General features: G+C 39.3%; 1 protein-coding gene across 1 annotated transcript in view; it reads left to right on the forward strand.

Annotated features, from left to right (window-relative positions):
- frem1b (Fras1 related extracellular matrix 1b) overlaps positions 1 to 25,942 on the forward strand; it is a 193,334-nt gene extending 167,392 nt beyond the window's left edge. Inside the window, exons 29-36 of the mRNA XM_043699276.2 lie at positions 1,562 to 1,634; positions 4,185 to 4,334; positions 10,466 to 10,770; positions 11,000 to 11,047; positions 11,219 to 11,362; positions 18,191 to 18,306; positions 19,651 to 19,736; positions 24,141 to 25,942. Of these exons, the coding sequence (XP_043555211.2) occupies positions 1,562 to 1,634; positions 4,185 to 4,334; positions 10,466 to 10,770; positions 11,000 to 11,047; positions 11,219 to 11,362; positions 18,191 to 18,306; positions 19,651 to 19,736; positions 24,141 to 24,349 (1,131 nt within the window). The 3' untranslated portion in view covers positions 24,350 to 25,942. The remainder of the gene's footprint in view (positions 1 to 1,561; positions 1,635 to 4,184; positions 4,335 to 10,465; positions 10,771 to 10,999; positions 11,048 to 11,218; positions 11,363 to 18,190; positions 18,307 to 19,650; positions 19,737 to 24,140) is intronic.
- Positions 25,943 to 26,209: the final 267 nt, after the last annotated feature.

The raw sequence follows: 26,209 nt of genomic DNA on the forward strand, positions 1-26,209 counted from the left end.
AGAAAACATGTTTATAAAATCAGCCATTACTTGTGTAAGATCTAATGACAGAGTAAAATCACAGCTTTTAGTTGATCACTGCGCTGTCTGCTTGGAAATTATGTCAAAAAAGATATAACACCTAATTTCTGAATATAGCAATTGAAGAAATGTGCATTACAATTCCCATATAGACTGATTATTTTAAACAAGAGATTTAAATTCTTGGTGGCTAATGACATTTTAAAATTTCTACAGTTACAAACCAACTAACAGCAACATTAACTAAACACTACTTGCACCAACTGTTACATTAAGTACAGAAAAGACATCCCTCCCTTCATTTTTTTAAATATGACCAAAACCTCACATCCATTAAGCCTCACCGCTCACTATTTGAAAGAACTGATTTAACATCATTCTCAGCTTCCAGTAGACTTGCTTCACCCTGTTGTCCAAGTCATAGTGATAAGTGACCATCAGATGAAAATGATCCCAGTTTTCAGAATTCTGAACTGAATACCATCTGTAAGGTCCACTCCAATGATTCTTAACCCCCTGATTTGTTTTGGGGTGCAACTCTCCAACCAAAGTCTGTGTTCCCTTCTTCATCCTGTTCTATGGCTTGCAGAGAATGTATCAATCTTATCAAACCTCAAATTCATAAACTGTTGCTTTGTTAACCGGACAGAACCAATACAAAATGAGTCTGGCTATCTTGAGGCAGTTTTGAATGAGCATATGCCCACAGCATAGCAGTATTTGAATTGGGAATATTATTTATAAGGCAATTGAATTGTTAGGGACACAAAGGTTTGGGGTGGCACAGTGGCTCGTTGTTCAGCACTGCTGCCTCACAGTCTCAGGCAACCGTGTGTGGAGTTTGCACATTCTCCCCTTGTTTGTGTGGGTTTCTACGGGTGTTCTGGTTTCCTCCCACAGTCCAAAGATGTGCAGGTTAGGTGAATTGGCTGTGCTAAATTGCCCATTGTGTTCAGGAATGTGTAGGTGCATTAGTCAGGGTAAACATAAGGTAGGGGGAGTGCGTCTGGGCAGGTTCCTCTTTGGAGGATCGATGTGGACTTGTTAGGTCGAAGGACCTGTTTCCGCACCGTAGGGATTCTGTGATTTTTTTTGGTTGCTGTGTTTGCGTGCTTGCAACTATAACTGCATTTTGAAAGTAATGAATTTATCAATATACATGTTGCAGTACCATTGATAAAATACAGATGCTGTATAATTTCTTCGTCATTGTTTTATGATAGTGTGGTGAACTGTCTGCAATATAACTATAGCCAAGCCAATTTGCAAATTGAACATAAATTTCATTATTTTGATATTCAATTTTAATGTACATAAAACTCAGAATCCAATTTGCCTCTTGCATACCTTTTTTCTGCCTGAACACTTTCATTTAAAAATATTTAATTTTACAGCACTAAATCTCTCTTTGGTCCATCAATTTAAAATTTATTGTTCACTTCTTTCCATGTTTTTTGTCCCAAACAGTATTTTGTTTTGACAGACTGCTGCAAGATAAAAGTGAATTATGCATTATCTCAGTGCATCTTGTCTTCTGCAGGTTCAGGGGTTATCAGCTACAGTTGGCAGAGACTTTACACATAGCTCAGCGAGTTTAATTCAGTTTGATCCTGGTAAGTTACATTAATATAAGACTGAGTACTGTTGAAATATGACCATAACATTGCTTGTTGCCTTGGGTATAAAGAGTTCTACAGTTGATACAAAAATGAGAATCTTAAAATCTGGATTTTTAATATTTCCTCTAATGCTTTTACCCAAACGTTTGACTTCCATGAGAGACAAACAATCAAGACAGTGAGCTTAACAGTACTGGCCATCAATCCATTTGTGTCCAATACTTAACCCTCTTGAAATTACACTTTAACTTTTCCAGTAGAGAGCATTGAACAAAAAGTAAGGATTGAAGCCTGAACTGGTATTTCTTCTCCCAGTTCAAGGTTATATGGAAATGACACGCGGGAAAATATGGATTGCTCTATCTTTTCTGAATGTAATTGTGACATCTAACACATCACATTTCAAAGGCTTCCCAATCACTCAGAACTTGATAATTTACCTGTTCCTTCTGGATCCAGAGTTAGGAAAGTTTTTGTTAAGCATTGCTTTTTTTGTGGCAGATTCCAACAATCTCTTTAAGGACCAATGATTTGATTGCTCCCAGCCCAATGTGCACAACCCATAATCAGACATGATTCAATACAGAAAAGGGTCCGAAATAGGAAACAGAACTGGAGATTGTTTCATGTGTGCAGCCTGGATGACCTAGGCTACTTGATCCATTTGATTTACAGGGTTCTCCCTTGGCGAAATAAGGGAATATGAGGCATATGTCACAGTCACCTCTCCAGCGTCAATTTATGTCCTGAAAAATGGACAGTAGATGATCCAATATTGTAGCTGATGTGTCCAGAAACCTTAACTACTGTAGTATCATACAAACTAACCTCATCTTTTTTTTAAATTAAAGTTGGACTGAAAAGCATTCATTGTAGCTGAGTGGAACTGCAAAACAACAAACCAATTTATTTAAATGGAAGTACAGGAATAACTACAATGATCCTATGGAAAAAAAGACATAATGGCAGAATTTTATAGGGCTCTAAAGGATGTGGGCTATGGTGAGATTTGTGGAAGAATCAGATGACAAGTCTGACAAGGCCCTTCACAATGTTTTTCATAAACCACATGGCAAGATTCTTGCTAGGTAGTAGTGAGTTGCCAATAGTGGGGAATTATTGCTTTTTAAATGCCTCATTGATGGTCCAGATCACCTTATTAATACTCAGCTGTCTATCTTATCAATCTTGTCAAATCAGCTAGAGATCAAGGAATCTCAACGTGGAAACTAGAGCAGTTACCTGGCAAATTCAACTTGCTGCTTGCTCTGTACAACCTCCATATTGCACATGACCAACTAGTATTTAATGATCAATGAGCATCAACTGCATGCATCACTCATTCATTGGTATCTGATATATGCCAACTCCACTCATTGGCCACAGCATCACATCGTTCAGGAAGCACAGACTCACATTGCAGGGCACTAACATTGAAAGACTTCAAGAGGGCATTTTACACACCTGGCAGGCAGCCAGCTCCTAAATTTGAAGAGGCTGCATCTCAGGGTGGAGAGTGTTGTGCTGGAAAAGGACAGCAAGTCAGGCAGCATCTGAGGAGCAGGAAAATTAAAGTTTTGGGCATAAGCCCTTCATCAGGAATGAGGGTCCTCAGGGTGACTCACTTTCTCTCTCATCGATCACTCACTTTGCACCTAGCTACATGCTCACAACATCCATTCCTTACCATGCTGTGAAAAGCTTGTTATTACAGTGGTGCTCCAGCCAGATGCTTACTGACCATGCTCTTTAGCACAAACACACAGACAATGCTTGTCAGTACGGACCTCACTGGGTGGGAAATAATATCTCAATGTACGTGAGGATGGGAGAGCTGTCTGTCAAGGGTACAGTTCACATACAGCTTAGTCACTGTCAGTCATTCACTTGTGACTCAGGGAATTTGAGCTCCATTACAGCCTTGGGGGTGAGCAGCAGACAGTCCTATCAGGCTATCTTTCCTGTTTCTTCCTCTCCAAGTCTTTCATCTCAAAATATGAAAATTATCAATAAAAACGTAAGTCAAACCCGCGTTTCAATGCCTTTTGATAAAGAGGTTAATTTTGGTTAACACTGGATGTTATTTATTGATGGCTTCATGAGTTGACTCAACCTGTAGTCATCTGATGGCTGCAACCATTTTTAGTTTATTGCATTGGAAAAAAAATATTTCATCCATGATCTAAGTTTTGAAGTTTGCTAATGCAATTTTCACCATATTTCAAAAGAGTTGCCAAATGATCAGATAGAATTAGAAAAGGACAAGTGTTATAGAAAACAATCTAAAAGTAACAATAAGTACACAACGTTCTTGATTGGAACCATATCTGCAATTGTGAATTCAAGGTTCCCAATACTTTTATTAACAGTGAAATTTTCACAAAACCTCATGTCTAAATATTGGTGACACCCAGAGAACAAAGAGAAAAGAAATGAATGGTTTGTCTTGTCCTCTAAGCAATGTGAAAACAGTTTGCATATGTTGTAGAGAAGAAAGTTAATGGATATGATCACCTATAATTAAAGTGTAATCTTTGAACATAGGTATTTCCATAAAGGTGTGGAATATTTTTATACGTGATGATGGACTTGAAGAGAATAATGAAAAATTGAAGGTGCAGCTGAAGACACCAACGAATGCCATCCTTGGGCAGAAGGATGTCTCTTTGGTGGAAATTGTGGATTTGCGTGGAGGTATCAGTTATAAATACCAAGGCTCATGCAACAAGCATGAAATACATTTAGTTTAAACAACAGCAATTTGAAATTATACAGCACTCTTCTCATCAAACAGTATTTTGCAACTCTCTCAGCCCAATCTCATTCCTGCCTTTGAACTTTGATTCCTCTCTCCAGATAGCCTCATTTATTTTGCAGTACTACACCCTCCCCCAATCACCCAAGTTATAACAAGTCCTGAGGTCTTCTACCTTGAGGCATTCAACATTCTATCTCCCGGAGGCCTCAAGTCTCCAACCCATCACCTCTCTTTGCCATTGACCCAACTACAAGGCCTTAAGCTTCTGCTTTGGATCTGCCACTCCCTTCCCTCAACGAGCTTGAGGGTCACCTGATTAATCTTTTACTTTTCCTTTCGCATCCTCCAATTTAATCTCTTCTGCTCCTTTATCAATACCACTTTGATTGAATCCCTGGAGATCCCACCTGATAAAATCCCTGTTGCCTATCCCCAGTTGACCCCCTGCTGTTGGTAACTCCACACTAGCCTAATGAATCCTTCTTCTCCACCACCCGCATTCTTGTTCAAACTTCTTCAGATCAATGCCCATCTTCTACCACACCTTTTCCCCTTCCACCCTGGTCAACTGCCCCAGCTTTCCCCAGTCTCATGTACAGACTTGCTTGCTGAAACAGAGCCTTCATAACTTGCTGATCTCTGGAATAGAGGTTAAGCCTGTCAATCAGGTTGACCTCTGGGTAGGGTAGACAGCATCTGAGGAGCAGAAAAATCGATGTTTCGGGCAAAAGCCCTTCATCAGGAATGGAGGCAGGGAGCCTCCCAGGTGGAGAGATAAGTGTGGGGCGGGGTGTGGGGAGCGCTGTAGAGAAGGTAGCAAAGAGTGCAATAGGTGAATGGGGGTGGGGATAGAGATGATAGGTCAGTGAGGAGGGTGGGGGCAGGTAGCAAAGAGTTCTCTCTGACCTATCACCTCCATCCCACCCCTATTCACCTATTCTACTCTTTGCTACCTTCTCCCCAGCCACACCACCCCCACTTATATCTCCACCCTGGAAGCTCCCTGCCTCCATTCCTGATGAATGGCTTTTGCCCGAAATGTTGACTTTCCTGCTCCTCGGATGCTGCCTGACCTGCTGTGCTTTTACAGCACCACGCTAATCTAAGCTCTGGTTTCCAACATCTGCAGTCCTCACTTTTGCCTCTGAGTAGGGTACCCACAGCAAGTGGGGGAATCACAATTTGTAAGTGGCTTATGACTTTCTGGTGAACCTGCTTCCTCGTGATCAGATAAGGAAGCATTCGTTTCTGATCAGATTTTTCAAATCAAGCAAATTTTCCATCTCTTCTACTTTCAAATCAAATCCCTAATGACATTTTAAGCCATGGGACTCCAACAGCACCAAAGAAGCTCTTCTCTCTTTGTATCAATGTAGAAACCTATAAGATAAGAGCAGGAGCAGGCTATCCAACCCCTCAGATCTGCTCCCCCATGCAATATGGTCATGGCTGAGCATCAAGAACAATATTCAAATCCCACCCTTCCTCCCTTTGAATCCTTTAGCCACAAAACCTATATCCACCTCTTTCTTGAAAGCACGTAATGTTTTGGCCTCAACCACTTTCTGTGGCAGTGAATTCCACAGCTCAGCGCTCTCTGCGTGAAGATGCCCTGTATAATTTCAGCAAGACATTATACCTGTAACTCAAATCCTCTCGCTATGAAGGCCAACATATGGTTTGCTTTCTTTACTGCCTGCTGCAACTGGTGACATCAAAATCTCCTGGAACATTTCCCTCTCTCAGTTTATCCAGATTTGTTTGTTGCTTTATTCAGCAGTTTTCATTGATTGAAAACTGGGTTGTATGGTGGAGAAGAGGCAACCTCAATGAATTTTGCAGAAATCTTTATGAACCTCCAAGGACAGAATATCTTATTCCAGAGCCAAGGATTATTGGATCATTGAGATGCAGTAAATATTGGAAAATTGGGCCAGGAGAAGGCAATGGGGTTAAAAACCAATAAGTTACATGGACATGACAGGATAGTTCCTGGGCTATTAAAGGAAGCAGCAACAGAGATAATGGATACACTGGTGGTAATCTTTCAGGAATCCAAGAAAGGAGGCAGAAAGGGATATTGGAAAGCTGTTTGTGTTACTGGAGCCTAGTGTGTAGTGGTGTATCACAGGGTTCATTGGTGGGTCCCTTATTGTTTGTAATACTAATGTAGCTAGTGGTGCATTTTTCGTCATACAGACTTGATGGGTTGAACAGGGATTCGGAAACTGCCCAGGTAATAAATTTATTTAGAAAAGGAAGAAGACAAAACATGGGTAATCATAGGCAGATAGTTTAACATATGTTATTGGGAAAATGTTAGAATGAGAACATGGGGAGATTGATAAGTAAGATTGCCAGGTTGTTGATAGTGAAGAGGAAGGTGTTAGGTTACAGAAGGGTATAAATGGACTGGTCAGATGGACAAATAAGTAGCAGGTGGAATTTAACCCTGATAAATATAAGCTGATGCACTTTAGAGGAAATGCAACGACAAGGGAGTACTCAATAAATGGCAGGTGGCGAAGAAGCTCAGAGTAACAGAGAGATCTTGGGGTGCTTGTCCACAGATCCCAAAGGTGGCTTGTTAGGTTAAGTGAATAATTAAAAAAGCATATAGGAAACGTGCCTACAACAGCTGTAGAATTGTGTGCAGTACTGGTCATTACATTACTGGAGGACATCATTGCAGTGGGGGGAGTGCAAAGGGGACACACTGGGATTTTCCCTGAAAACATTTTAAGTATGAAGAGAGGCTGTATAAACTCAGCTTGTTTTCTTTGTATCAGAGAAAGTTGAGATCGGGGGGGCCTGGTGGAAGTGTTTGAGGTTGTGAGGGGTGTGAAAAGGGTGAATAGGAAGTAACTGTTCCTCTTAGTTGAAGGGTCAGTAACCATTGGGTATAATTTTAAGCTAAAAAGGGAGGAGGTTTAGATAGGATTAAGGAAAAACTGTTTCATCCAGAGTGTGGTGGGGGTCTGGAATGCTTTGCATGGGAGGGTAGCTGAGGCAAGAAATCTTACCTTTAAAAAGTACTTGGATGATAACTTAAAGTGTCATAGCATTCAAGGCTATAGGCAAAGTGCAGGAAGGCAGGACTAATGTAGCTAGTGGTGCATTTTTCGTCATACAGACTTGATGGGTTGAACAGGGATTCGGAAACTGCCCAGGTAATAAATTTATTTAGAAAAGGAAGAAGACAAAACATGGGTAATCATAGGCAGATAGTTTAACATGTGTAATTGGGAAAATGTTAGAATCCATTATGAAGCATTTAATAGCAGACCTTTTAGAAACACATAATATAATCAAGCAGAGTCAGCATAGCTTCATGAAAGGGAAGTCATGCCTGACAAATTTACTAGACTTTTTTAGGATGCAACAAGCAGGATATATACAAGAAAAGCAATGGGTTTACTATATGTAGAAATTCAAAAGACATACAATAAGGTACCATGTATTCGGCTAATTTTTACAATAAGAGCCCATGGTGTTGGCAGTAGAATATTTACTATGGACAGAAGATCAGCTAACTAAAAGAAGACGGTGTATTGGGATAAGAGGGGCAAGCTGTAATTATAAGAGTGCCACAGAGATCAGTGCTGGGGGGGTGGGGTGGAGGCGGGGGAGTTCAGTTCCATGGAAATTGTTAAAGGGACTGAGGGCTCAGCAGAGGTTATTAAAGTTTCCAGAACAAGTAATAGCACAGAGCATATGGAAAAGGTCAGAAATTTAACTTCAGATACAGCACTTAAGGGGGCAACTATGAGAGGGGTTTAAAGGCATTGCACCTAAATGCACGCAGTATATAGAACAAGGTAATTCAGCTTGTAGTGCAAATGGAATTGGCAGGTACGATGTTCTGGGCATCACAGAGATGTGGCTGCAAAGGGATCAGGGCTGGGAACAAAACATCCAAGGATACACATTCTATTGAAAGGATAGGCAGATGGGCTAAGGGGTGGGATTGTCTTGTCAGTAAGAAGTAAAAGTAAATTGATACCAAGAAATGTCATAGAATCAGATGGCATGGAATCTGTGTGTATAAAGTTGAGGACTCTCAAAGGAAAACCACTCCAATGGGAGTCATGTACAAGCCTCATTGCAGTAGTCAAGATATGGGGCTGAAAATAAATCAGGAGATAGAAAAGATGTGTGAAAGACAGTATTATAATAATTATGGGCTACTTCAATATGCAAGTGGACTGGGAAAATCAGGTTAGTAGTGGATCCCAAGAAAAGGAATTTGTGGACTGTCTATGAGTAGCATGTGGGGAAGCCCACTAGGCAACAGACTGTTCTGGATTTTGTGATGTGTATTAAGGCAAACTTGATCATGGAACTTATGGTGAAGGAAATCCTAGGGAGCAGTGATCATAATATGACAGAATTTACCCTGCAGCTTGAGAGGGAGAAGATGGAATCAGGTGTAATGGCATATCAGTTGAGTAATGGTAACTACAAAGAAATGAGAACGGACCTGGCCAGAGTTGATTAGACAAGGAGCTTGGCATGGAAGACAGTGGAACAGCAATGGCAGGAGTTTCTGTGGAAGGGTAATTCAGAAGAAACAGCAGGAATTGATCCCAAGGAAAAAGAAACTTACTAAGTGGAGTATGAGGCAACCATGGCTGACAAAGAAAGTCAAGGACAGTACAAAAGCCAAAAAGTAAAGCATATAATGTGCTGAAGATTAGTGGGAAGCCAAATGATTGGGAAGTCTTTAAAAACCAGAGGACAACTGAAATAACAATAAGGAGGCAGAAGATGACATAAGAGGGTAACCTACCTCATAACTTAGAAGATTGCAAGAACATTTTTTCTGATATATAAAAGGCAAGAGTGGATATTGGACCACTGGAGATTGAATTGGCGAAGTAGTATCAGGGAACAATGAAATGGCGGAGGAACTGGACAGGCACTTTGCATCATTCTTCATAATGGAAGACACCAGCAGCATACCAGAACTTCAAGAGAGTCAGGGGACAGAGGTGAGTGTATTGGCAATCACTAAGGAAAATGTGCTGGGGAAGCTGAAAGGTCTGAAGGTGTGGATAAACTTCCATACAAGATGGATGACACCATAGAGTTCTGAAGGAGATAGCTGAAGAGAGTGTAGACGCTTTGGTGGTTATCTTGCAAGAATTGCTGGAATCAGTGAGGATTCCAGAGGACTGGAAAATGCCTAAAGTAACACCTCAATTTAAGGAGGGAAGGAGGCAGAAGACAGGAAACTGCAGGCCAGTTAGCTTGACCTCAATTGTTATTAGGACTTTATACTACATTATTAAGGAAGAGTTTGTGGAGTTCTTGGAAATGGAAAAATAGGGCTTAGTCAGACCAGCTTCATCAAAAGGGACACCATGCCTGACAAATCTGTTAGAACTCTTTGAGGAGGTAACGGGCAAGTTAGACAAAAGAGAGCCAGTGTACATGATCTGTTTGGATTTCCAAAACAACTTTGACATGGTGCCATGCAAGAGTTTGCTAAATAAGACAAGAGCCAATGGTGTTAGGGACAAGGTACTAGCATAGATAGAGGATTCGCAGACTAGCAGTAGACAGAGAATGGGGATAAAAGGGACGACCCTTTAGAAATGACATGAGGAGGAATTTCTTCAGCCAGAAGGTCGTGAATCTTTAGAAGCCAAGTCATTGACTGTGCCTAAGATAGGTTCTTGATTAAAAATGGTATCAGGGATTATGGGGAGAAGGCTGGAGAATGGATTTGAGAAAGATATCAGCCATGATCAAATGGCAGAGTGGACTAAATGGTTTAATTCTGCTTCTGTATCTTATGGTCTGTGATCTCATTGAATGATGGCGCAGACTCAGTGGACTGAATGGTATACTTCTGCTCCTGTTTCTTATGAAAGAGTGCAAACCCATCCAAATTTCTGTCCATTAATTTAATTTGGCAGTGAATCACGATTCTGGAGTTTTCTCCACTTGATTGTCTCATTCTTACTTGCCCAGACAATCCAGTCATCTCAACAACAAGAACAGAGAAATCTGTTCCACAAAACCTAATGCCTGTGGGCAAATTTCTAAAATTATCTCTCTACAGGCAGATGTGATCATACTGATTTGAAAACAAGAGGAGATGATTATAATGGTCACATGGACAGTGGTTTAAGTGAACTCACAAAGACATCTGCCAACTCACCCACTGATAAAAAAGAAGGAATATTCAATGAGAGAGAAAGATTATTCACAGACCCCGATCTGCACAAGAATCGTCATACTCACCCTCCAAGGGGCGATGTTCCTCATATGGACCATTTTTTGGACTATTATGGAACACGGATCAGAGATGATGTCTCTCCAGTGACACCCAGTACACAACTTCAGGCTTTTGGAAGCAGCGGAGTGGTATGGAAAAATAACAATTTCCAGTTAAAGTGTTAGAGATACAATCTTGATTGTTCCTCTCACTGATTTCTTTTTATATGAAATATGCATTAAGATATTATAATCTCCTAATCATCATAACAGTAGGAAATTGAAAAATCATTATTGTTTATCTGACATTTTTTTTTCATAATTCATTTTGCCTGTTGTGATTATAAAGCTGAGTAATTTAACTTGCAATTGTTTGCAGATTCCTCCCTCATCAATTCAGAGAGAGAATGGGGAGATTGTGTGGAGAGTAAGTTTTTCTGAAAATATGCATATTTGCATTTCAACATTTTATTCAATAATGTTTAACAATTAAAGAATTACAACAGAGATGTAACAGAGGGATTAAAACGTACATTGTGAGAAACAGCATGCAGATGATTTTGATTTTAAATGATTTCCACTACATTGTTTTTGTTAGTACCATGGGATGGTGCCAATAAGAATTGAAGAAGGAAAATTGCCTGACTTCTCTCAAACCAGAGAATATCAGGCACCAGACTTGCTCCAGAAAGACCTCCCATCGAAAGCTGAAAACATTCAATCAATCAGCAACAACAACCAGGTAGATGTTATCATTCCTTACAACTCCTACACAAGTTGAGGGAAAATGATTCTCCAGAGTGATTTTTAATTCTACAGTTCTTTCTTTGTTTTTATCTGTTAAAGCAGGACTTATAGCATTTGCTAGCTTCTGTGTAAAGGAGCAAAAGTATTCGTGTTGCTTCCTTGTGCACATCCTTGATGAAAGGACTGTAGTTATGGCCCAGATTAATTGGCTACATCTTTAAATGGCAGATTCAGTTGACATGAAAGGAGCAGAAAGTTTGTCTGTCTGTTATAAGTTCTGTGGTGTCAAAAGGCACAGAAGTAAAGACTCCAAACAGAAGAATTTCTGCATGCAAGCAATACAACTACTGAATCCAGCCAAAGAGCAGAAATGGGCCCCACCTGATGGAGCAGGCTGAGTGTATAATGAAAGAACGCCAACTAACCTTTTATTTTCACATTATTAATAATGGTATTTCAATCTGTTGTGTTTGTGGGGGATAGGAGGAAGTGTAAGAAGCTGGGATATCATTCTTCATTGCAGCAAGCTGTAGAATTCCCAAACGTTCCATTACAAGAAGACCTGAGATGCACTCCTTGTTGCACAAGTACTCATTAGTCTCTAAGAAAGTGGAGATATATCACAACACCTGACAGTTTCTCAGGGTTTACAGCAGGTGTTTATAGTGGATGGACCCTGGAATTGCCAAGGTCATAGATCCACTCATTTTCAGGAATGTACAGTTTAAGCATTAACTCAAACACCCAATTTGGTTTTGGATTCCTAAATGCATATTGAAGATTGACATTCATCATGAACAAAGATACCTTGGAGTGCTGGTTCATAGCTCCTTGAAAATTGAGTCTCAGATAGATATGATGGTGAAGAAGGTGTTTAGGATGCTTTCCTTTATTGGTCAGAACATTGAGTGTAGGAATTGGGAGATCACGTTGAGGCTGTACAGGACATTGTTGAGGCTACTTTTGGAATATTGTGTGCAATTCTGGTTTCTCTTCTATAGGAAGGATGTTGTGAAACTTGAAAGGGTATAGAAACAATTTACAAGTATGTTGCTATGGTTGGAAGGTTTCAGCTAAAGGGAGAGGATGAATAGGCTGGGACTGTTTTCCCTGGAGTATCAGAGGCTGAGGGGTGATATTATAGAGGTTTATACATGGATAGAGTAAATAGACAAGGTCTTTTCTCTGGGTTGGGTGAGTCCAGAACAAAAGGGCATAGGTTTAGGGTGAGAGGGGAAAAATTTAAAAGGGACCTAATGCACATTTTTTCAAGCAAAGGGTGGTGGATATATGGAATGAACTGCCAGAGGAATTGGTGGAGACTGGTACAATTACAGCATTTAAAATGCATATGGATGGATATATGAATAGGAAGGGTTGAGATGGATATGGGCCAAGTGCTGGCAAACAGGACTAGATTAATTTAGGATATCGGGTCAGTATGGATGAGTTAGACTGAAGGGTCTGATTCTGTATTGTCCATCTCTGTGGCTCCATTTATAGGCAGCCATGGTTACTTTCAACTATGCGTAATGGGACTTTTAGTGGTAGATGGCAATGGAGAGGGGTGGTGCTGTGCAGGGCGGTCAAGGAGACTCCCTTGGGGAAACAAAGGGTGTCTTTTGGGGAAGGTGATCACATAGAAAGAAGGAACAGACAGATAAAGGACTTGTCAATCCAGTGTAAATTGCAAGCTTTATTCCTCAACAAAATTTCCCTTGTTTAACCTTAATTTCCCTGTATGTTTGTAATAACCTGATGCCATGGTATAAGGAATCCCTCCTTTCTGATCTTTGGGTATTCCATGTGTTCCAATCTCATGTTGTACATGTATGCCAAACTATTTTTAATAAAGATTAGAAGAAAGTAAGTCATTTTCAATCTGATTAGACCTTGAAATAGGTTTCATAGTGACAACAATTGAAGCATTTCATATCAGATACAAATGTGTAAATAAAGGACCACTGAATCATACACCTAAATGCAGGCAGGTGGGACTAGTTTAGTTTGGGAACATGATTGGCATGGACTAGTTGGACCAAAGGGTCTGTTTCCAAGGTGTATGACTCTATGACTCTTTATAAAGTTCCAAGTAGTATTCCCTCCCCAGGCAGAATCACAAGTAGCAGAGACAATTGGATTTTGAAAATAAAAAATAAAAAATTTGCATCACTGATAGTTATCCAGGACCAACTGACTGACGGAAATATGTGTGAAAGCATTTATGTGCACAATGAATGAGACAATATTAGTTTACAAGAACGCAGCTATCAGAGCCCAGAGACTGATGAATGTATTGAAACTTGACAGGAGGGCAGAAAGAATTTGCTGGGAAAAGTCCTAGAAGACATGTCTGATCTTCACAAAGTTGGGTCTTTAGTTTCCAGCCATTTTCTAACACGGCTGTATTCCACTGGGTTGAATGTAGGTTCGAGGATAATGATAATGCTACCAAGGATCTGGAAATGCTTACTGCAGTAGTAAATAAAGCATTCACACCACGGGAATCAATATCCATAATGGCTTTTTGAGTAAGGATGATAAGTCTGCAATTGTAAAATCATAGATTCTCATGGCTTAGAAACAGGCTATTCAGGTTTGCAATGTTTGTACTGTCTCTTTCAAAGAACTTTTTAATACACTGAGACACCTTCCAAATTACTCCTCTTCAATACATTTCCAATCAGCTTTCAGAAATTCTGCTGGAATTTACTTCCACCTCTTTCAAGTTTTCATGCTTCAGGTTTTAACAACCCTCTGTGCAAAAATATTTCTCTTAGATCCCCCCTAACTCTTTTGCAAATAATTTTAAATCTCTGATATCTAATTGTCAACCCATTTGCCAATGGAATCCATTTGTCTTTATTTATTCAATCAAATACTTCATAATTTTGAAAACTTCTATTGACGGTAATTAGGCCAATTTTGATGGTATTAGGCAAAAACTTTCAAAAGCTGATTGGGGGCAGATGTTCGCAGGTGAAGGGACGATTGGAAAATGGGAAGCCTTCAGAAATGAGATAACAAGAATCCAGAAAAAGTATATTCTTGTCAGGGCTAAAGGAAAGGCTGGTAGGTATAGGGAATGCTGGATGACTAAAGAAATTGAGGGTTTGGTTAAGAAAAAGAAGGAAGCATATGTAAGGTAGAGACAGGATAGATCGAGTGAATCATTAGAAGAGTACAAAGGAAGTAGGAGTATACTTAAGAAGGAAATCAGGAGGTCAAAAAGGGGACATGAGATAGCTTTGGCAAATAGAATTAAAGAGAATCCAAAGAGTTTTTACAAATACATTAAGGACAAAGGGATAACTAGGGAGAGAATAAGGCCCCTCAAAGATCAGAAAAGCGGCCTTTGTATAGAGCTGCAGAAAATGGAGAAAATACTAAATGAGTATTTTGCATCAATATTTACTGTGGAAAATGATATGGAAGATATAGACTGTAGGGAAATAGATGGTGACATCTTGCAGAATGTCCATATTACAGTGGAGGAAGTGCTGGATGTCTTGAAACGCATAAAGGTGGTTAAATCCCCAGGACCTGATCAGGTGTACCCAAGAACTCTGTGGGAAGCTAGGGAAGTGATTGCTGGGCCTCTTGCTGAGATATTTGTATAATCAATAGTCACAAGTGAGGTGCCGGAAGACTGGAGGTTGGCAAACGTGGTGCCACTGTTTAAGAAGGGTGGTGAGGACAAGCCAGGGAACTATAGACTATGAGCCTGACGTCAGTGGTGGGCAAGTTGTTGGAGGGAATCCTGAGGGACAGGATGTACATGTATTTGGAAAACAAGGACTCATTAGGGATAATCGACATGGCTTTGTGCATGGGAAATCATGTCTCACAAACTTGATTGAGTTTTTTGAAGAAGTAACAAAGAGAATTGATGAGGGCAGAGTGGTAGATATGGACTTCAGTAAGGCGTTCGACAAGGTTCCCCATGGGAGACTGACTAGCAAGGTTAGATCTCACGGAATACAGGGTGAACTAGCCATTTGGATACAGAACTGGCTCAAAGGTAGAAGACAGAGGGTGGTGGTGGAGGGTTGTTTTTCAGACTGGAGGCCTGTGACCAGTGGAGTGCCACAAGGATCAGTGCTGGGTCCTCTACTTTTTGTCATTTACGTAAATGATTTGGATGCGAGCATAAGATACAGTTAGTAAGTTTGCAGATGACACCAAAATTGGAGGTGTAGTGGACAGAGAAGAGGGTTACCTCAGATTACAACAAGATCTGGACCAGATGAGCCAATGAGCTGAGAAGTGGCAGATGGAGTTTAATTCAGATAAATGCGAGGTGCTGCATTTTGGGAAAGCAAATCTTAGCAGGACGAATACACTGAGGGAGTATTGCTGAACAAAGAGACCTTGGAGTGCAGGTTCATAGCTCCTTGAAAGTGGAGTCACAGGTAGGTAAGATAGTTAAGAAGGTGTTTGTTATGCTTTCGTTTATTGATCAGAGTATTGAGTGCAGGAGTTCGGAGGTCATGTTGCGGCTGTACAGGACATTTGTGAGGCCACTGTTGGAATATTGTGTGCAATTCTGGTCTCCTTCCTATCGGAAAGATGTTGTGAAACTTGAAAGGGTTCAGAAAAGATTTACAAGGATGTTGCCAGGATTTGAGCTATAGGGAGAGGCTGAACAGGCTGGGGCTGTTTTCCCTGGAGCATTGGGGGCTGAGGGGTGACCTTATAGAGATTTACAAAATTATGAGGAGAATGGATAGGGTAAATAGGCAAAGTCATTTCCCTGGGGTGGGGGAGTCCAGAACTAGAGGGCATAGGTTTAGGGTGAGAGGGGAAAGATATAAATGAGACCTAAGGGGCAACTTTTTCACGCAGAGGATAGTACATGTATGGAATGAGCTGCCAGAGGAAATGGTGGAGGCTGGTACAATTGCAACATTTAAGAGGCATTTGGATGGGTGTATGAATAGTAAGGGTTTGGAGGGGTATGGGCCTAAATTGGGTTGGGATATCTGGTCGGCATGGACGGGTTGGACCGAAGGGTCTGTTTCCATGCTGTACATCTCTATGAATGTCCCCTACTGTACAATCTCAGGTTACCTAATTTCTCCTCATAATAACCATCAATCCTAATCTCATCTTTATCTCCTCAAAGGCCTTGAGAACATCTTAAAATGGGATACCCAGAATTATGGTCAAAACTGCAGCTGATTTTATTGAATTCAATTAAAAACAAATCCCCGGAATTAAGAGTCTAAAGATGATCATGAAACCATTGTCAATTGTCAGAAAAACCGACCTGGTGCATTAGTGTCCTTTCCGAGAAAGAAACTGTCATCTTTACCTGGTCTGGCCTACACGTGACTCCAGATCCTCAGTGATGTGATTGACTCTTAACTGCCCTCTGGACAGTTAGGGACAAGCAAAGAGTACAGCAAATTATTTTTCTTTAAAGAGCAATGCATTCCATGTAGGTGATGGGATCTCACCCATTGGTTGGCAAGTAAACAGAAACTTCTTCCCTTCTTGAGAAGTCCACTGGTATTAAGTGGTAAGTGGCAGGCCTTCCCCAGGACAAAAGGCACTGGAGGCAGATATCTTACTACCCGGGACTGCAGCCAACCAGAGACCTGCACCTGCCAGTTGCAGGCCATGCCACTGGAAGAGTAGAGGCGTCATCTGGTGATGCATGAGGGAGAGGTTTACGATTACTGAGTGATTTCGGCTATAGGAGAATAAGCACACCTTGAGGATCATGGAGTGGAGGAAATGGAATCCATATCAAGAGCAGGAGAGGTGGCTCTCAGTGGGCAACTGCCCATCCTTCTTGGAGCTGGGTCCCTTAACCCTCTCTCGATCCCCACTGAACAAGCTTGCCTTCTGGGTTTTCTACAAGGTGACTGCCTAGCCAGCTTCTGGTTAAATTCCAGAAGTGGCAGGAAGAGATCCTTAAATGGGTATTAATTATCCACTCAATAATTTCAATTGTCAGTGGGCTGGGCTGGGTTTCCATGAGCCTCTCTGCCATGGATTTAACTGGGGCAGAGGTGAGAACATTGCAGGGTTCCGAATCGTTACCCTTTCAGCACATGGAATGCACTGATGAAGAACTTATGCTCGAAACGTCGATTCTCCTGCTCCTCGGAGCTGTGCTTTTCCAGCACCATACCTTTTGACTCTGATCTCCAGCATCTGCAGTTCTCACTTTCTCCGAGCACATGAAATGCCCCTATCTCCAATTTCCTTTGGGGGAGGGCATTAAATTTCTGCCAACACAGACATTGAGCAGTGGTGTTTTCCACTTGATAATAGCAGAGAGGTTGTTTCACTTTCTTCCTGTTGTCATCCATGTCCTATGAAAGCTTAAACCGTAGTGTAGTTCTATTAGAGGTAGCAGCACTTAGTACCTCCCAAAAGTAATCATGCTCTACGTTTGAGGCCAAGACAGTAAACATTGAAACCACAGAGTACATCATGACTAAACATGGTTATCTTCTCATTTAATGTCCAAGTACTCAGTTTCCAGGAAGGGCCATTAGATTGTAATCAGGATGGGAACATGACTTTGTTTCCCTCCTTAGCCTTGGGGCCATGTATCTAATTATTGTTCCCTGCCCCAGTGCCCTGGTTGAGATCCACTAACTCAGAACAGAAGGACGGATTAAACCTGGCGTAATGTTCATTTCCTGCATGTGTTCTGCATATCCTCAGTGCTTAGAGTTTTAAAAAGTTTCAAAAAGTATACATTTTTGGTCTACCTCAGAGTCAAGGAGATTTCAATTACTTTTATTTGAAAACTACAGCATATTTGAAACAAATGTTAAGCAGCAATTACAATTTTGCATACTTACAGGCAAATCAACAAATGGAATGTCCTTCAGGCTGGACCCAGCACAAGAAACATTGTTATATTTTGAATCCTGAGAGAAATGCAACCTGGCAAGGAGCTGAAATGGCCTGTAGACAAATGTGAGCAATTCCTGTCAACTGATTAATAAAGATTCACTCAGTGAAGTTCATTTCAAAACCTCTAAGGCATCTACTTAAGGATATCAAGTTTAAGCCAGTAGTAGACAATTAATGATAAGAAAGCAAAGGACTGTTCTCTCAAGAATAATGGGCAGTTCTAATCTCTTTTTATCAGGAACTGCATTACTATGACTGTTCCAATACTAGAGTTGATGAATTTTGAGTTAAAAACATGTTGGTGTTACTACACAAGATTTTATTCAATAATATGTATTAATTTACAGTAAATTACTATGTTGATAAGTTTTGTATCATACTTCAGACCTATATTTAATTAGCCCTTTGTTTAGTGAATTGATAACATTGACATAAAAGCATCTGTAACCTATTTTATATATTCCTAGATCTGGTAACTGATTTAGTAATATGTTATTCTGGATGAGTGTACTACAACTCACATTTTAGTTAAGGAGGCAAGGTGTATAATTTGAGATATCACCAACTCTTGAAATGCATAGGATAGAAAATTGGAAAAGTCGTAGTATCATAATTGAGTGAAGCCAAGTTTGGATTTTGAAAACTGTTACATTGTAGAAAGATGAAAGACTGAATGAACATAGAACTTAGCTTGAGCTTAAGGTGGATGACTTAAGTTTTGAATATCATTATAAAAAGTAATTAAACTAGGAGATGATGCAAAGGTCTTGATTTCAGCAAATCTTCTTGATTTCAAGGAGAAAGAGGAAGTAACAATACTATGAAAACGTAGTCTGAGTAATGTGAAGTAGATGGACGATGGCTACTTGATTAACAAGATGCTGAAATAATAGCAGTCTATATGCAGGATGGCACTTCCTCCTCAGGTATTATAGGTTCAAGTCCCCTTCTAGAGACCTGAGTACAAAATCTAGGCTGACAATCCAGTGTAGCACTGAGGGAACACTGAATGATTAGAGGTGCTATGTTTCAGTTGAACCCTCAACTAATGTTCCATCAGTGTAGTAATTAATTAGAAGTTCTTAATTGGCTAAAAAGCACCTTTGGATATTTCGGGGTTATGGGTGCATTTATATGATTTAAATGCTTCCCAATATTTATTTTCAAACTGATACAGAATATAAAGTAAGCCAAATAGTCAACATAAGAAAGCACTTTGCACACTACCTTCTGCAGTTTATCCCCGATAATTATTTTAATATTAGCTTTTAATAATATAATGCTTCTTATTAGAATCTACCTCTATTGTCATCTTCTGGCATTGTCAAAATGTAAATTATAATATGTTAAACAGTTACTTTTTAAAGATAGGGATGGTAATTAATTCTTGTTATTTTCTGTGTATAGGTTTAATGCTAATTTAGTCAGTGTACATTCCAGAACAGAACTGAAATGGCTTTGGAAGTTTGCCAGAAGACAGTCATTTTGGATTGGTATGTATATGGACAGAAATTCGGGAATTGTGATATATATACATTCTTCTTAAGGGTAGAAATACAGTACATTGAAGTAACAGCATTTGAATTTGTCTTTGGGTGGGCTTCTGATGCAAAATGTTCAATTTTTGGGGAAAATTTAAAGCATTTGTAACCAAAACCACAGATTAAATTTTAACTCTGTAACAGACTATGCAAGTACCTTAGACTTTACCTACAGTAAAAATTCTAATCAAAACTGGTCAATTTATGACACAAAGAGTGAATGAGTATGACTCCCTTGGTGGATGCAACTGCATATTTGATAATAGAAATAAGGGAAATGGCAGATAATTTAAATCAATAGTTTGCATCAGTCTTCGCTGTGGAGGACATTATAAACATCCCAAAGACATCAGATTAGCAAGGTACTAATGAGAATAATGGAAAAAGTTCAAGGGGGGAAGGCTCAGCAGATGTTATTAAAGTTTCCAGAACAAGTATTAAGATATAGAGCATGGAAGGCGTCAGGAACCTAACTTCAGGTACAGCAGATAAGGGAACAACTACGAGAAGGAGGGGAGTCAACACAGGACTAGGGCGTTGTACTTAAATACATGCAATATGCAAAATGAGAGATGAGCCCGTAGAGCAAATTGAAATTAGCGGGTACGATGTTCTGAGTATCACAGACGTGGCTGTAAGTGGATCAGGGCTGAGAGCTAAACATCCAAGGATACACATCCTATTGGAAGGACAGGAAGATGGGCAGAGGGGGTGGGGCTGCCTTGCAGTAAGAAGTGAAATTAAATTGATACGAAGAAATGACATAGAATCAGAAGGTATTGAATTTGTGTGAGTAGAGTTGAGGAACCTCAAAGGAAAAAAGATCCTGATCAGAGTTATGTCCCGGCCCCCAAGCAGTAGTCAGGATGTGGGGCAGAAAATAAATGAGGAGATAGAAAAGTTGTGTAAGAAAGACACTATTACAATAATCATGGGGTACTTCAATATGCAAGTGGACTGGGAAAATCAGGTTAGTAGTGGATCCCAAGAAATGAAATTTGTGGAAAGTTGATGAGATTTTCTTTGCAGCAACTTGTGGTAGAGCTCACTAGGGAACAGGTAATTCTGGATGTGGTGATGTATAATGATGGAGACTTAATTAGGGAGCTTATGGTAAAGGGGGCAATGACAATAACGTGATAGAATTCATTCTGCAATTTGAGAGGAAGAAGCTGGAATCAGATGTAACTGTATTACAATTGAGTAAAGGTAACTACAAAGACATGAGGGAGGATCTGGCCAGAGATGATTATAAGGAATGTCTAGCACGGAAGAGAACATTGCAGGAGTTTCTAGGGCATTTCGAGAGGTACAGCAGAAATTCATCCTGGAGTTTAAAAGGATGAGGGAAGATCTGATTGAAACTTACAGGATACTGAGAGGCCTTGATACAGTGAACATGGCAAAGATGTTTCCACGAGTAGGAGAGACTAGACCCTGAGGGCACAGCTTCAGAACTGAGATGAGGAGGAATTTCTTCATCTAGAGAGTAGTTCATCTATGGAACTTTTTGCCGCAAAGGGCAGTGGAGGCCATGTCATTGAGTGTATTTAAGAAAGAGATAAGTTCTTGATTCGTAAGGAGATCAAGGGTCAGGGAGGCAAAGCAGGAGGATGTGGTTGAGAAACATATGAGTCATGATTGAATAGTGGAGCAGACTTGATGAGCTGAATGGCCTAATTAGAGTCTTAGAATCATACCCCATGGACACAGGCCCTTCAGCCCAACTCATCCATGCTGATCAACTTTCCTTAACTGAACTAGTGTTTCTAAAAATGTTGCCTCTCAGGTCCCTTTTAAATATTTCCTGTCTTACCTTAAAATTGTGCCCTCTAGTTTTGAACACTCCTATCCTAGGGAAAAGATCTTTGCTATTCACCTTATCAATGCCCGTCATGAATTTATAAACATCTATAAGATCTCCCCTCAACCTCCTATGCTCCAGTGAAAAGCATCCCAGCCTATCCAGCCCCTCCTTATAACTCAAACCATCCAGTCCTGTTAACATCCTTGTAGATCTATTCTGAACCCTCTTCAATTTAATAATGTTCTTCCTATAGAATGGCATCCAAAACTGTACATGGTACTCCAAAAGTGGACTCACTAATGTCCAGTACAACCACAACATGATGTCCCAACTCCTGCACTTAATGGTCTGAGCAATGAAGGCAAGTGTCTTCAATGCCTTCTTTGCCACCCTGTCTACTTATGACACAACTTTCAAGGAACTATGTACCTGAACCACAAGGTCTCTCTGTTGGACAACACTCCCCAGGGCCCTACCAGTAACTGTATAAGTCCTGTCCTTGTTCATCTTACCAAAATGCAAAATCTTTCCTTTATCCAAATTAAACTCCATCTGGCACTCCTCAGCTCATTGGCCCAGTTGATCAAGATCCCATTGTACTCTTAGATAAACATCAGTGGTGAGAAAGCAGAGTTAACATTTTGGGTTCAGTGACCTTTCTTCAGGCTGGAAGGCATGTTGTGATGAGGACATAAGGAATCTCCAAAGGGATATAGATTGGTTGAGTGAGTGGGTAAAAACTTGGCAGGAAGAATCACAAGGCAGAGTATTATTTTTCTGGTGATAAAGACACCAAAAAAATTGCAGAGGATAGGATCTAGTGTTCTTGTATGTGAAACATAAAAAGTTAGTATGTGAGTCCAGCAAGTTATTAACAAGGCATATAGAATGTTGGCCTTTATTGCTCAGGTTTGGAGTTGACAAACACGAAAATCTTGTTACAAGTGTATAAGGTGCAGTTGAGGCTACAACTGAAGTACTATGCACAGTTTTAGTTCCGGTATTTAACAATGGTGTACTGGCATTGAAAGCAGTTCCAAAGAGAATCATTAGGCTCATATCTAGAATGAAGGGTTTGACTTATCGAGAACAGCTAAACAAGTTAGGCCTTTATTCATTACAGTTTGGAAGAATAAGGGGTAGAATGATTGAAACTTTTAAGATTATTGGGGACTTTGATAGGGTAGATGCTGAAAATTGTTCCCATTCTTGGGGTGAGAAAAGGGACATAGTTGTTGAATAAGGGGACACTGATTTAAAGCTGAGATGCGAAGAAATTTCTTCTGAGATCAGTGAATGTCTGGAATTCTCTACCTCAGACTAATGTGGAGCTAGTTCACAGTACATATTTAAAGATGAGATAGATAGATTTTTGACATTTCAAGGAGTTGAAGCTTATGAGGAGCTGATATGGAAGAGGAATTGAGGCCAGGGTCAGATCAGTCATGATCTTACATAATAACGGTGACTAGATGCCTAGTCCTGCTCCTCTTTCTTTTGTTATAGATTTCTCAATTTTTTGCCGTGTAGAGCAGAACTACTCCATTTCAACAAGATATCATTATTGCATGATCAAATTAATTTCAATCATTTAGACCACAGCAAAGTTAATTTATACATCTTTATAAGAATAGTTATGCTCTGTGACACCAAAATCTTGGTTGAATGGATGGGAAGATGTTGAGTTGAGCAATCAGCTGGAAAACAGGAGTCAGGGATCTAGCCATTGTGTGCTATGTGAAGTTTTATAATTGAACTGATGGTTAGAATAAAATATGCTCTCGTCTTCATGAGTATAGTCATGAAAAGAATAGGTTTACGAGTGAATGGCATCACCCATCCCAGTTCCCATCATTTCCACCTTGAATTTTACACCATTATAGCAGTCTGTATAAAGCAGTAAGTGATTAAGGTGGATGTTGGTGTCAGTTTGCTCAGTTGGCCGGATGGCTGGTTTGCAGTGCAGAGAAATGCCAGCAATGTGGGTTCAATTCCTTAGTGGTTGAAGTTATCATAAAGAACTCTCCTCCTCAACCTCTCCCTTTACCTTAGGTGTGGTAACCCTCAGGTTAACAGTCATTTCTCTCTAATGAGAGAGCAGCCCTATAGTGTGGAAAGACAGTGGTGACTTTACTTTTACTTTTAATCCCTTAAAACTACCCAAGTATCAAAATCAACTGCAGTTTTTTTTTGCATTTTTGTTGTTGACCTTCAACGTTTTAAGGACATTTAGGGGGATGCAGGCTTCAATTTGGAGTATTTTAGGAGATTGCATTTACAGCAAATCATTTTTGAGAAGCATCATCAATGGTTTTAGAATGAAATGGAGCAATTTATTGATAAATGATAGTCATGTATGAGCATATGTGAGTGTTTAACAATGTAAATACTTGTAATATAGCTTCTGCAAAAATATGATAACTGATCTAGTTAAAAAATATTATATGTGTTGTAGACAAATGTGCGTATGTTCATATTAAGTCAAATGTAAATTGCAGTGTACGCATTGGCAAGGTAGATTGTATTATTTTTAAATATTTCCATTGCAGGTTTAGTAGCCGAGACTGGCTCTGGAAAATGGAGATGGACTAATGGAAGACCAGTAACCTTTACAAACTGGAAGAAAAATAAACCTTCAATACGAGGAAATATTCAGCTGAGATGTACTCTTGTCCAACATGGAGGCAAATGGGTGACTAGACAGTGTAATGAAAAAAAGGATAGGTATATCTGCTGTACTTCTGTATCAAGACCTTAACCAGGCCACCTTAAGAAAGGTTATGTGTTTGCAAATGTCTAGGGTAAATGCTTCAAAATGCAAAATACAGAATCGCTGACTACCTTTATATGCAAATAATGACAATCTTAAATATTTCTTTCAGGTATTTCGCCACTCAAATAATTGCTAGCCAGCTGCTCAACCAGAAAATGCAGATTCTATTGTTTATGCCCTGTTGAGTGACTTATTGTGAAGTACTAAAAAGCATATTTTGAATGTATGTTAAACTTCAATGGTGAATGATAAATCCCTATATAATGACCATTAAAGTGAGTAAAAGATGCCTGCAAGTGGAAGTTTCTAAAAAAAATCAAATAATTAAAGTTATCTTTCAGATACAAGTAGGATACAAAATAATTACCTCGACAAGAAAAATAATTCAATTTGAGGTAAGCCCAATATTGCAATTTAATTTGCTATTCAGTTTAATAATTAGTTGAATTGTTGGATTAGTTGAATTGTTCTGGCCAGTGTGTTGCAACATTGTCAATTTGCAGAAAATTATTCTTTCTGTAGATATTTTCACATGTATTATCTAAAAGGATAAATTTATGACTTATTTTGAACTAACAACCAGAGGACTCATTTATAAATATACATACAATATTGTTGCATGTGGTGGTGAAACAATTCTTACCCATTTATGTAATTTCAACACAAACATTAGATTCTTACGACTGGAATTTTCCTCATTCCTCTCACACTCTTACTTCACCAGTCAATAGAATCAAATATTAGCCAGAGCTTTGTATTAAATATCCTTTGCTGTTGATATTACAGCATCTGCCAACAACACTTCAGAGAAATTATCAATGAAACTACAGCATGTGTGAAATTATTGCTTACCAGCACAATTGAGAGTTTTGTCATTGTGGCAGTCACAAGAAGTACATAATGTCCTTGTATTTTTGTAAATTAAAATTTATCTCATGGAATTCAACTCCAATTAGTCTTCTAAGACCACAAAACTTCACTCCTACTCTTTTCAAGTTTCGGCTGATATCCATATTATGTAATATCAACACATTATTTTTTCAATAAATAAAATAGTAATGTGCATCAATAGCATACTTTTGCCTTTATTTTCTTCAGACAAGCATCTTATACTGCATTTAGTTTTAAAATCCTCTCATGTTGTGATACTTCAAATCAGAAGAACATATTAAAAAAAGCTTCAATATATGTTAGTAAGAGGCTTGTACATAGTAGCATGTATAATGATTTACAATATCATGAATTTTAAAAATAGTTGTGCAGAAATATATACCCTATAATAAAAGGAAGAAAGAATTTTTGATTGATAATGCTATCCTGGAAAATAATTTCTAAATTCTTATTTAGGTTGTATTAGTTATGACATAGCAAGCTACATCTGAACTTGTCCGATTATTGTTCCACAATGTAACTACATTTCCATTCTTATTATGTGTGATGTTTCCAGTTTTTTCATAGTAAATAAAATTGTTTCAATCATCATTTTCAGGAAAATGTGAATGTTTATGCCATGAATGATCAAATGTTCTTTGAGATTCATTATGTATCAAAATGGATTAAACAATTTAAAAATCAAAACCAACTATTCTTGTCTTTAGATAGAGTCTTTGGTTGGGTACAACTATTCTGAAACCAGGAAGAGAGGTAGTGTACAGACCATTGTTAAAGGGGTGTACATTGTTATGTTACACTTATGAATAATGTAATTGCCCTTTTATATTGTGTGAAACAATCCAAAAACAAGGTGTACATCCTTTTGCTTCCAAAATTCTTCATGCATACTTCAAACCATTAGTGTTGACAAAAGAAAACTCGTCCATTAGGTGACATTTTTTGCTCTTCTCC

This window comes from Chiloscyllium plagiosum, unplaced genomic scaffold (genome assembly GCF_037043375.1).
Source record: "Chiloscyllium plagiosum isolate Xiang-an unplaced genomic scaffold, Cpla_swu_hap1 HiC_scaffold_9, whole genome shotgun sequence".
In the NCBI taxonomy this organism is placed as follows: domain Eukaryota; kingdom Metazoa; phylum Chordata; class Chondrichthyes; order Orectolobiformes; family Hemiscylliidae; genus Chiloscyllium; species Chiloscyllium plagiosum.